Here is a 13,044-nt window from a genome sequence, read left to right as displayed (position 1 = left end):
TTTAGCAGAGCCTGTTGTGTTGATGGTGCGATTGGAGCAGTCTACTGCCTGGTGACTCTCTGGAACAGTTCTGAAGCGAATGCCACGAAGTGGTTCCTTCATCTTTGGAATCAAGCCAAAGTCACAAGGACTTAGGTCTGGGGAGTATGGTGGATGGTACAGTACTTCCCAGTCCCATCGGCCGAACAGAGCAGCCACAGCTTGCGCTGTATGCATCCGTGCATTGTCGTGCAAAATGATGGGTGGGTTGCGCAGAAAGTGTTGCCGCTTCTTTCGCAAAGCAGGTTGCAGGTGATGCTCAAAAAATGAATGGTAATAAGACTTAAGTCCTTGTGACTTTGATTTGATTCTGAAGATGAAGGAAAAACTTCATGGCATTCACTTCAGAACTGTTCCAGAGATTCAAGAGGCAGTAGACCTCTCCATTCGCACCGTCAACAGAACAGACTCTGCTAACGGTATACTAAGCCTTCCACATTGCTGGCAATGGGTTCTACACAATGCTGGTGACTACTTTGAAGGACAGTAACAGGTGCAAACATGTAACTCTTTTGTATCAGTTATGAATAAATAGTTGCCACTATTTAAGTTCCAACCCTCGTATTAATATCTTCATAAAAGGCACAGAAAGGAAAGGCAAAAGAAAATTTGACTTGCAAGTAATTTCCAACAAAGGATAATATTTACAATGTCCATGAGGACTCTGCAAATAAATTTCCAGGTATGGGTAGTAATTAAAGCATATGTGATTTTGTATTCTGTTAGTTTCAATCTGACTTTCGAGCAACCCTCGGCTGCTGCACGTGAACAATAGATTCCCTTGTTTTTATGATGAATATCACTTCAATACATGTAAATCATCATCTGTAATACAATGAAAAGATCTAATTTTACGTATGAAGGTCTCATGTATGCTTTACACTCCCTGCCTGGAAATTTATTTGCAATTCCAAATTTTCCTTTTCCTTCGCTTTTCATACTGTTAATGAAAGTATCAATGATTACAATATAAGTAACATAATAATTTAAAATTAAAAAATAAGAGGTTCTGCTAAGGGACTTCACTCCACAACCCTCGGATTACCAATCTGAAGTCTTTTCGCTGTGCCAACCACTGACTGGAATCTGTCAAAAATACTATTTTATCTAAATGCTTGGATATCAGGAGCTCCCACTTCTGTTACCTTCACTTCTGGCCAAGCCATGTATATACCGTAAGTTTGGATGAAATCAGTGACGATGACTAGGTGCGGTCCCATTGTTAACCAAATACATTACTAACAAAAATTTTTGGCGTGTCATTACTTCATAAGACACATCGTGCTACTTGCTTGTCAGAAAGTAGGGCTCAAACAAAAACAAATAATCTTTTCCTTAGTGTCGTTTTGCAGAATGATGTCAATTACAAATGCAGGCTGGTCCGTAGATTGATTCTTCTATGCAATGGTATTTATCATAGCAGTCTTCGTGCACTAGTTTCCGTACTGCAGGAACTTTTCAGTGATTCATGGCATGAGCAGAGAGATTAAAGGTATTGATTTGATTGATTTGATCAACAGGAGAGCTAAAACAGCGTAGGTCTAACCTGCCACTGCCCGCACCGAAACTAGGTCTATTGTGCGGTATCGCTCCCTGTGTATCTAGTAAAGCGAACCAGTGCCCTTGAATAGTGCAGGGAGTCCCTCTACCAGTTTTTTGTTAGACACAATTTCTTCAGGTCTAGTTGTCCCGAAGATTCTGTATTTTTTACTCTCCAATGCCATGCATTCAAAGATTAGGTGTGATGCAGTTTCTTCACCCTCATCACAGATCCTACATTTAGGGTCCTCTTCCATTATACCCATTTTTTGTAGGTGTTTTTTGAAGTTCCCATGGCCGGTCATCAGTCCAGTCATGAGTTTGCTGTCTTTCCTGTTCAATCCCAGGATTACAGAGCTTCTTTTAAAACATGACTTGGGCATCATTACCTTACCATGTTTTTGTTTATGGACCTTGGTCCAATATCCTATGTACTGTTTCCTAAGCCAGTTCAGTAGTTCTAATTCGATCATAGCCTTGGTGATTGTCAAGACAGGTTCCGGTCCAATAAATGGAGTTGTTGCCCCCATCCTAGCCAATCTATCGGCTTGTTCATTGCCACAGATCCCTGAGTGGCCAGGGACCCACACTAGGTACACCCTATTGCTTCTCCCTAGCTCCACCAGAACCCTGTGGCAATCTGCAACAATCTTAGATCTTGTTGCAGGAGCTGCCAATGATTTCAGGGCTGCCGGGCTGTCTGAATAGATGTAGATGCTACGATCATTGTAGCACCTACTCGTATTCTCCTCCACACATGCCCTGATTGCAGTAATTTCAGCTTGGAATACAGAGGCCAGTTTCCCTAGAGAGATGCTGCTCTCCAGTCTTGGCTGAACCCTGTGCAACCCTGCCCCAACGCCTTGATCTGTTTTCAGTGAACCAGACGATGTCCCCCGTACGGTGTCGAACTGTTTTCTCCCACTGCTCCCTACTTTCAATTATTATGTCGTACGGCTTGTTGAAGCTCCAAAAGTTTGATGTATGGGCCAAAATTTTTGTGTCATTGTAATTCATGGAATGGTCTGTGGAATTATCAATGAATCTGTGGAAGTAAGATTGTCTGACAACGAGACTCTCATCAATCGAGATAGCGGTTATCAGCTAAACTCTGCTTGGAATCCTGTTATAGAGAAACTTCGTAGCCGACGTAGTTATCTGCATAAAGATGGAAATCGACCTGGTACTGACACGCCAGGCTTTCACAGTGGAGGGCGTGAGGCGCAGCGCACGGAGCCGTTATGAACGCGCACGCTGAGTAGCACATGCGCAATGTCACCTCAGAAGGCTTTAAATAGCGGATCTCAGCGTGTACTCGCCAGTACTACTGCAGTGGCACTCACCTGAAGATGGCCAGAAGACTCTGCACCGAAATATCGTGGCAGGATGTTACTGATATCCGGCAGTTCTCCCGTGTTTTTATGGAACAATCAGTATGCCGGGAAAGCTTTAAACATCACCTCTAGTTGTCTTAATTACCATCTTTTCATTCATCATGGTAGCCTCTACCTTCCTTCCACTAAGCATGGCTCTGGTCTACCTACATATAGTGGTCCCCAGATCATTCACCTCTGCTGCCCTTACCATGGAATCGAAGGTCGTGTTACTAAAGGCCCCTCTCGATATCCAGGAAGTTGCAGAGGGCTATTTCTTGGAAGTGAAGTGCTTTCTCCACCTTCCCGACAAGTTCGTGGAGAGCTGTTTCACATGATTTACCTGGTTGGTATGCGTGTTGGTTCAGGTGTAGAGGGACCCTGCATAGCCTCCTCTCCCCAACTTATACATTAACCAGTTTTTCCAGTGTTTTGAGAACGAAGGAGGACAGACTGATTGGTCTCATAATCTTGGCCTTGGTATGATCAATTCTCCCTGGCTTTGGAATGAAGGCAACCTTCACTGCTATCGAAGCATTGGGAATGATTCCTACTGCTAGGCTAACCCTGAATAGCCTGTGTTGGACTCTTATAAGCTTTCCTCGTGCCTATTACAGGAGAACTGGCAAAATTACATCTGGGCCAGGGACTTGAACGGCTGGAATGTTCCCACCGCCCACTGGATTTTGTTGAAGTTCACACACTCCTTGACCGATTCCCAGTCCTCTTCGAGTGTCTGAGAACCATTGTCTCTCTGGGGTCACATACTGGTCTGTGTTATCCGGCAGAGCATATTGAGGAAAGTGAGTTTTGAGGAGCAATTCCAGCATCTCATGTGCTGTCTTTGTATATTCCCCATCCCCCTTCCTCAACGTACCTCCTGGATTAGTTGGTACTCTAGTGAGAATCTTGTGAAGTCTGGCTTGTGCAGCCATGCCTTCCACTTCCTCACAGAATGCCTTCCTGGATGCCTCCTTTGCTTGTCTTATTGCAAGGTTGTAACTGACAAGGGCCTCACGATATTTAGCCCATTGTCCTATGCGTCTCGCAATATAAAACAGTCTCCGTACCTGTTTTCTTTGCATTTCCAATTTGTTATTCCACCAAGGAACACTCCTATTTGTGCACTTCCTGGTGATTGTGCAGTTGTCTTGATATGAGGTCACTATGGCATGCGTAACAGCCTCTGCTACTTCCTCAAATTCTACTGGCTTCCTTATCGTGGTTTTAATTTCCGATAAGCCTACGTCAAGGTCCCTCCTATATGTCTCCCAGTCTGTTTTCCTGGGATTTCTGTAAGTCATGGTCTGTCTGATTTCCATTTCAACCTTGAATTTAATGTACATGTGGTCCGATGAGGATGGCTCAAACACCACATGCCATTGTTTGACATAGCTACCCATCGTCATGGAACCAAATGTTACGTCAATTACTTCTTCCCTTCTGCTATTCCTGAATGTAGGTTCATTGCCTCTATTCAGGACCTCTAAGTTGTTAGCTAAGAGGAATTCAAGAAGGTACTCACCTCTAGAGTTGGTGTCCTTGCTGCCTCACACTAGGTTGTGGGCATTGGCATCGCACCCCACCAGCAGTTGGTCACCTTGCCGATGGCAAGTCTCCTCACCTCCATGGGAGGGGAAGAACTGTCTTTGTAAGGAAGGTATGCTGAGGCCAAGACAATTTCCTTCATGATACCTTCCTCACATTGCTGCATTTTGATGGTCACTAAGTCCCTAGAGCAGAAATCCATCATTGGCAGGAAAGAAATGCCGTTTCTAACATAGATGCATGTTATGGAGTTTCTTAGATTTCTAGCATAGATCAGTTTAGCTCCAGTGCCTCCGAGGCCCGATACACCCCCTTTGTATAAATAGGGTTCTTGTATCCGGTCCACATCCACTTCCTGTCACCCCAGGCAGCGGTTCAGGGCAGCAGAGGCCTCTTTACTGTGCTGCAGATTAATCTGCAGCACCTCCAGGCTCCGTCTTACTGCCTTCTTTGAGGTCTTTGAGAACCGTGACGGTGACCTGCGAGAACCCTAAAAACAGATTCAGGTCCTGCTCCCACATCACCTTCAGGGACTTCTCACCTAACTCCACCACCAGGGTTTGTCCTTCCGGAGCAACCTTCTGGTTAATCACTCTCCAGTCTTCTGTCGGGACTTTTGGGTTCTGGGCCCCTATTTTCCCGAACAGAGTCTTTGGAGAGACTTCCTTAAGGATCTTGGATACCCATAATGATATCTTTGCGGTCTTAAGAAGCTCCTCTGCCGTCTTGACCAGCAGCTTCACATCTTCTCACGGGGATATCATGGGCACCTTGTCCTTGAGCCATTCTACTGTGTGCACCCCCTCACAGACAAAAATGAGTGCACCATGGTCTAGATAGACCCTCCTGAAGTTGGGACCTGGGCCGGCGTCCCCCCCAATATTTTCAAAGAGGGCCATCTGTACTAGTTCCTCCTGCTGCGAGGTAATGGCCACCAGTGGATAACCTTCCTGGATAACTGCCATCCTAAAAACTGAGACTGCAGTACTATAGGTCTGTTTCCCTATTTCTTGCCTCAGTTTTTTCTGGACTCGCTTATCTAGGGAGGAGGGAGTCTTTGATTCCTCCCTTATCCGCTTACTACCTGTCTCTGACGTTGTGGGGGGTCTGCGTGTCCCCTTCAACCTGAGACAGTTTTTTCCTGGGGGTCTTGGGTTCTAGTCCCTTTACTTCTCTCCATGTGTGTTTAGGAAGCCATTCTTTTCCTTCCTTTTCCCTCTGTTCCCTGAGTAGCTTCCTCCTTTGGTCCCCAGACAAGCCTTTGATCTTAATCTGGTGTAGCTTCTCGGTTACAGTTCCCACTTCTGGCTCAGGTCTAGACCCTGATTCAGTAGTGGAAGTGCCTTCCATTGGTTCAGTCCCCTAAGTTTGGGTTTCTGAGGTCTCAATTTGCCCCTCAGTTTCTTTTTCTGTAATCGTGTCCATGTTGGTCCCACGAGATTAGGGGATCTAGAAGGTCCACACCACAAATATCCCGTGCGGTGTAAGGCTAATTACTCAGGGAGGTCGCCCGGTATCCCTGAGGCTCTGTTTGCGACACATCTTCCCATGTGGCACGCACCCCTCAGCACGGATCGCATCACACCTTGGGTTGGGTCAGGGAATAGGGTAGGACTAGGAGTGGATAGGGAAGAGGGGACGTTGTGGGACACTCTTAGTCTGATCCATCGGCTGAGGCCTTTCCTGTAGTAGGTCCTCTACCTTCGGCATAGCTCTCAGCTTCCCGCGGATACGCAAGCCTCTCCACCCGCACGGACAGTGCTTCGTCAAGGTGGTGTCCCCCAGAGAGGGATTAAAGGTATTACTCTAAATTTCTCTGAAGCAGTTGAATATTGTAGATTGATGTGGGTGACTAATTTTTTCAAAGCAAAATTGTATCGAATAACTGTTCACACTCATCTTTCTTATATTGTGACATTTCGTGATGCTAACTGATCTAAAAGTGTGGCAAAACTAAACATATTTTGAGTATAAGTGGTAAAGTAGTATTTTATTTACTTTTTTTTTTAGTTTGTAACGGAGTTCCTATTTTCTTTAACTATCAGGGAATTGTATATAAAAGCTATATGTAATTGTTTTGGAGTTCCTTATTGAAGATACTAGAAATGAAAAAAGTCTACAAGGTAATTGCTACTCTTATATTCATACATCGATGTCGTACAGCATTTTGAGGAAAGAGGTATTCATTGCACAGAAGCAGGTAATAAAGACACATGATGACCATGCTTGAACCTCTACTAAACAGTTCTTCTAACAGTAGGACTTGTTGACAACAGCTTTATAGTACATTTGATCCTGTATGGAGTTTGTCAGTGTGACACAGAAAGGTGTAATATAATATAACTAAATAGACAAAAAAAAATCCATTCACCAAGCGGCACCAGGAGAACATGCACAAAAGTTAGCAAAATGTGCAAGCTTTTGGAGCCAGTTGTTCCTTTTTCTGTTGGCAGGGTTGACGGGCGGAGAAGAGGGATGAAGCGAAAGGACCGGCATGAGGTTTAGGAACTGAGGAGAATTATGGAAAAGTCGTCCAGAACCCCACCCATAGGAGACTTACTGGGCGCTGGGGGGGGGGGGGGGGGTTGCAGGTATAAGAGGAGGAGAAACCAATTGTTGGGGAATGTACTGGATGAGTCTTGAAAATCTGAGAGCTTAAAGGTTGAAGAGGGGGTAATAAGCAAGACAGAGGTTACTGACAAAATATTGTGCAAGAGAAGAGCAGAAAGGTAAGTATGTAATACATAGTAGAGGTGGGGACGGGGAAAAATAGACAAATTAGAAAATAAAAGATATGGAAAACTAAAAGGGAGTGAAGAAAAGAATAGTTACTGAGAAGAAATGTTGACATAGAAGAAATTAACATAAATGAAGGCCACTTTGGTGGCGAGAACCAAGGGCATGTAACACCAATTCTCATGTGCATAGTTTGAGAAACTGGTGTCGGAGGGGAAGAGGGGGGGGGGGGGGGACAGGCACCCATGTCATGACTGTCACGTTGTAGAGCAGGCCCTGCAACAAGATATTGTGTGTTGCCAGTATACATCCTCTGTCTATGCTCATTCATCCAAACTGATAACAACTTGGTGGTAGTCATACCAATGTGCACTGAAGAGCCAAAGAAACTGGTGCACCTGCTTAATATTGTGTAGGTTCCAAGCAGGCTTGCAGAAGTGCCGGAATACGAAGTGGCATGGACTCAACTAATGTCTAAAGTAGTGCTGGAGGGAACCGACACCATTAATCCTGCTGGGCTGTCCATAAATCCGTAAGAGTACGAGGGGTGGAGATCTCTTCCGAACAGCACTTTATAAGGCATACTAGATATGTTCAATAATGTTCATGTCTGGGGAGTTTGGTGGCCAGTGGAAGTGTTTAAACTCAGAAGAGTGTTGCTGGAGCCACTCTGTAGCAATTCTGGACTTGTGGGGTGTTGTATTGTCTTGCTAGAATTGCCCAAGTCCGTCAAAATGCACAACGGACATGAACAGATGAAGGTGATCAGACAGGATGCTTACGTGTGTGTCATCTGTTAGTCGTATTTAGACATATCAGGGGTCCCACATCAGTCGAACTGCACACACCCCATACTATTACAGAGCCTCCACCAGCTCGAACAGTCCCCTTTTGTCTCCATACCTGTACATATCCATCCGCTCGTTACAACTTGAATTGAGGCTAGTCCGACCAGGCAACATGTTTCCAGTCATCAACAGTCCAATGTTTGTGTTGACAGGCCCAGTCGAAGCATAAAGCTTTGTGTTGAGGCATAAAGCTTTGTGTCATACACTCATCAATGGTACGAGTCGGCCTTCAGCTCCGAAAGCCTATATCGATGATATTTTGTTAAGTGGTTCGCACACTGTCACTTGTTGATGACCCAGCATAGAAATCTGTAGCAATTTGCGGAAAAGTTGCACTTCTGTCATGTTGAACGTTTCTCTTCAGTTGTCATTGGTCTCATTCTTGCAGGATCTTTTTCCGACTGCAGCGATGTCAGATATTCAATGTTTTACCAGATTCCTGATACTCACAGTACACTCATGAAATGGTTATACGGGAAAATCCACACTTGATCGCTACCTCAGAGATGCTGTGTCCCACTGCTCGTGCACTGACTGTAACACCACGTTCAAACTCACTCAGATCTTCATAACTTGCCATTGTAGCAGCAGTCACCAATCTATCAACTGCGCCAGACACTTGTCGTCTTACATAGCCGTTGCTGACAGTAGCGCTGTATTCTGCCTTTTTACATATCTCTGTATTTGAATACTTCGCATGCCGTACTAGTTTCTTTGGCGCTTCAGTGTAGAAGGCCAAACAGTGTTTACATAATAGCTGGTATAGGAAATGCGTCTTTTTACAAATGGCTCTCAGTTCGACAGTATATGTTTTGCCAGTTACAGGGCCGGTATATGTGTTGGTAGGAGGCTTAAAGAGGGCAAGTCTTACCTTAGGGACAGTAACATGTGTAGGAGCCGTATGGGAGGGAAATGGATGCAGAAGGAGCATAAGGTTTGATAAGGATATTGTGGAAATCGGGGGATGTGATGAAAAGCTGTTCTAGAATATCAGGCAGAACGGACTTCATTTAAATATATGATTTTAGGAAGTCATAGCCTTGTCAAAGTAGGTGATTAATACATTGAAGACCAGGATAGTACTGAGTGACAAGAGGTACACTCCTAAGTTATTTTTTGGAGGTATCAGCGGTACCAGGATTGAATGTGATTGCCTTGGAAATCTGCTTTTGTACTGGGCTGACGGGATAATTACATCCAAGGAAGACTATGGGGAGAATTATGTTTTGTCAGTAGTCTCTGTTGTGCTTATTACCCTATCTTCTACTCTTTAAGCTCTGAGGTTTTCATATCTTGCCTAGTGCAGCCTCTAACAACCAGTCTTTCCTTCTCATCCCATCCGGTAAGTCTCCCTTTACCCGGTTTTCTGGGCAACTTTCCCATAGTTTTCCCCATTTCCTAAACCTCACCAGTCCTTTTCCTTCATCCCTCTTCCCTACACTTCAACCTTTCCACAAAAAGGGAGCCACTGGCTCTGAAATCTTGCCCATTTAATTAACTCTGATGCATTTGCTCCTGCTGCTACATGAGTAATTTTTGTTTGTCTATAGAGTTGCGTTATATTTTCAGAAATTGATTATTTTCATTGACAGATAGGAATAAGGTATTCACCCACAAAAATGTTGATCATGTACCCACTGATATAAAGAACTTAATAAATAGTAAAATTAACTTCAAACACAAACTGAAGTCATATCTACTTGAAAATTCCTTTTACTTCATGTAATAATTTCTGAATGTTCAGATATGTAGTAGAATGAATGTGTGCTCTGAGAAAGTGTGCTATATTGGAAAACTGACTTGTTCCATGTCATAGTGATAGTGAACAATTATGATCCATAAAACATGAAAATAACTAAGTAGTACCTGTGTCTCACTTCTCATATGTGGAGGATCTGTCTGATTTCTTTTTCAGATGTAGTATGTATCTGCTTTGCATATAAGATACTAAGACCTTTTTATCCTTGCAGCATGGTGATATATACAATTTCCCCCAGACTGCATTTGATAAGGCATTAGAGAGAGAAGAAGTTGAGGAAGAGCGAGATGAAGAGGAAGAAGAAATAGAGGTAAGTCAAGAGCTTTTTAAAGTATTTCTGTTAACAGGTCTGTTAAAAAATGGAAACAATATTTAATCAGCTTGTTTATGTTTGATCTTTATCCAATTCAGAGGACTTCTGCCCTCTATTTATGTACCTGTGGGTGCGGTGTTTCCACTCATCTGTGCAGCTCTGGAAAGGTTCTCTTGGAATGTCCTTCAGGACATGTGTTGAATTCGTATTACTGTTATGGATAGTGTCCAGATTAAAATCACTTAGAACTGTTTTTAACTCTGGAATCAAGAAAGTCACACGGAGCAGTGAGTGAGCAGAGTGTTGGTTGTGAGAGAATAATCGTACAATTCTTGCTTATTGACAAAGCTAAATCGGCAGCTATGGTGAAGAAACGATGAGTTGTCTTTTCACAGCTGTGGTCTCTTCATATGAGTTTTATCACATAAGTTTTGCAAAACACTTGCATCATAATTATTGGCCATTTGACCTTGAGGGGAAAAATTCTAAATGCGTAATGGATTGAAGCAAAAACTCAAAAACAAACAAAAAAAGTCACTAGGAACTGTTTGGTTCTTTAGAGTACAGAGATCCTTTGTCAGTCCATGATATAATGACTGGACATTTGTTGTGGCCAGATGCAACAGTCTTCTGTTCTCTGATGATAATGCTGTGCATTTCTGTTTTGTCATCTTCATTTGATTGAACTAGTTCGTCGCAAACATTCCTGTTGCTCCTTGGTCATTGTGCAAGGAGCAAGCTTTGCTGCCACTCAGTACATTTTCAAACATCTTATAATGTGGATCAGTTGTCATTTCAGTCAATTTTTCTAATGGACAAGAATTGCTATACCTCAGATCCTTGGCTTTGTCAGGGTGAGCTCTACTAACTGAGGTCAAAATATTCCTTGTCAAGGATCATTTTCAAATGATGGATAGACAGTTTTGAACTGGGAGAACTGTTCGTATCCCTGCATTTGATCTGCTTGCCTGACAGCTCCTTTCAAAAGTTTAGTTGTTTCTGTATTTGTTTTCCCCATTTGTGCATAAAATATAATAGTGCAATATTCCTTCCATAAATCTTTCCTCCCTTTGAAATTTGGTCTTTTGATCACATAAATAATAAAAAATAATTTCAGTTTTGCATCTCCCCTAATTTACTAATGAAGAAATTTTATAAGGCTGATTTCTTTAGTCACATCTGGTGTCATAAGGAAACAGTCTCACTTTGCTGTGTATTTTGTGATATTTCTCATTTACGTTTAGAATAATTATTAAAACTAAACAGAGATGATTATAGCTCATTTAAAAAGGTTGCGAATTTTGACAGTTTGGTATGGATTGAATAGAGGGAAGTGTAGTTGTGAGCATGTGCTGAGAGCACCAGAGGGCGGCAATAATGCCAAATGTACCTTAACTCACAGCCATTAGCTAGCCACCAGGCAAAAATTCTTTTGTGGTAAAGGAATGACAGTTCTGAACAGAGCAGTTACATCATTGAATCTTTTATACATACAGTTACAGCATAAATGGAGCAAACCTCTTCCTTGGACATAGAACTGGAGCCAATTGAAATGACCCTCTCTTAAATGTGTTCTTCCAGCAGCCCTCACGAATCCATGCCTCATAAACTGTCTTTGTGGTATGGCTGACAATTTGAGACCAGTCCTGTGGAGTAACCATTGCAATGGCTTCTTATGTTAGCATTTCAACCTCACCGAGCATGAACTTCTTTTTATTTTTTGCCACATTACCTTTCATGTGGGACCATAGATTTTCAGTTGGATTTAAATGCGTGTGATGTAAAGCAAGCCAGATTACACTATTCCCTGTAGCATTTTGCCAGTTCACCAACCTGGTAACATGGTGTTTTTGGCTTGTACAGTGCTGCGAACTCCATTAACTCTGCATTTTTCAAGCCAGGTTCATCTTATCCAGTGGAACAATCCTTTGTGCCCGGAGCAAAATATCTGCTTTCCTCCACTGCATTGTTGGAGCTTTATCCATCATAACAGAGTAGTATGACACATTGTCCTTTTCTGTTGTCAGATTCAGAGGAATATTTTGTAGCAGAACATTAGCAAACCTCTCCATGGAAACTTCGCCATTCATTTCCTGATGATAGTTGTCTTCATTCCTGGAACAGAAGAGCAATAAACAGTTTGGAATGAAGCTGCAAGCAGAGCCAGTGTGAATGATGATGACCCTGCAAAGCCTAAACACAGCTTTCATTGTTCCTTGTGCTGTGTGGTCCATTCCCCCTTTGTCAATGTGTACCACACATTAACTCACTCCTTGTCCAGCCACATAATGTCTTTGAACGAAATGCTCCTGATGGTGCATAGATATTGGCATCTCCAGACCACTATGTAACTTCTCTTGCATTGAATGTCACAGACAAACTTTTTGAGCTGAATCCAAGCTCGTGAAGACAATTTCAAAGTGATGAGCTATTGCCATTGAACAGCTCTGCTTCTTTGAGGCTGTAAAGAAGTTTATGTAGAGTAGAGTACTCCTTGTGTTGATAATAGACACACACATATTTGCACATTGCATCCTGTTTGAATGCATCCATCTTGGGTACACATGTCGTAACTACTTTTGTTGCTCATAGTTTCTTATAAAGAATGAACTGGTGTTGCTTCATCATACACGCCTTCCCTTCTTTCTCCTTCCTAGTTCTCAAATCCATAGATTGGTGATTGTTAAATGCTACTGCTGGTCTTTCCACCACTCATGTAACATCTAAAATTAGTCAGTCACTATTGCATTCAAGTCCAGAATAACTTTGCACAGACCACGCAAATTCATGGCCGTGACCATGGATTGTAATTCCCCTTCTAACACTTGATATCTTCACAACCGGTGAAAATGCCCTTGGACACCTTCTTTTATTGTGAATCTCATGTTC

General features: G+C 42.9%; 1 protein-coding gene across 1 annotated transcript in view; it reads left to right on the top strand.

Annotated features, from left to right (window-relative positions):
• The window catches only part of LOC126251440 (protein MAK16 homolog), a 68,824-nt gene that overhangs the window by 38,394 nt on the left and 17,386 nt on the right, over positions 1-13,044 (top strand). The window contains exon 6 of the mRNA XM_049951864.1: positions 10,054-10,152. Coding sequence (XP_049807821.1) covers positions 10,054-10,152 — 99 coding nt within the window. The remainder of the gene's footprint in view (positions 1-10,053; positions 10,153-13,044) is intronic.

The sequence above is a fragment of the Schistocerca nitens genome, chromosome 4, assembly GCF_023898315.1.
Source record: "Schistocerca nitens isolate TAMUIC-IGC-003100 chromosome 4, iqSchNite1.1, whole genome shotgun sequence".
Classification (NCBI taxonomy): domain Eukaryota; kingdom Metazoa; phylum Arthropoda; class Insecta; order Orthoptera; family Acrididae; genus Schistocerca; species Schistocerca nitens.
The sequence above is the reverse complement of the archived record's forward strand: the minus strand, read 5'-3'. Positions and strand labels throughout refer to the sequence as shown.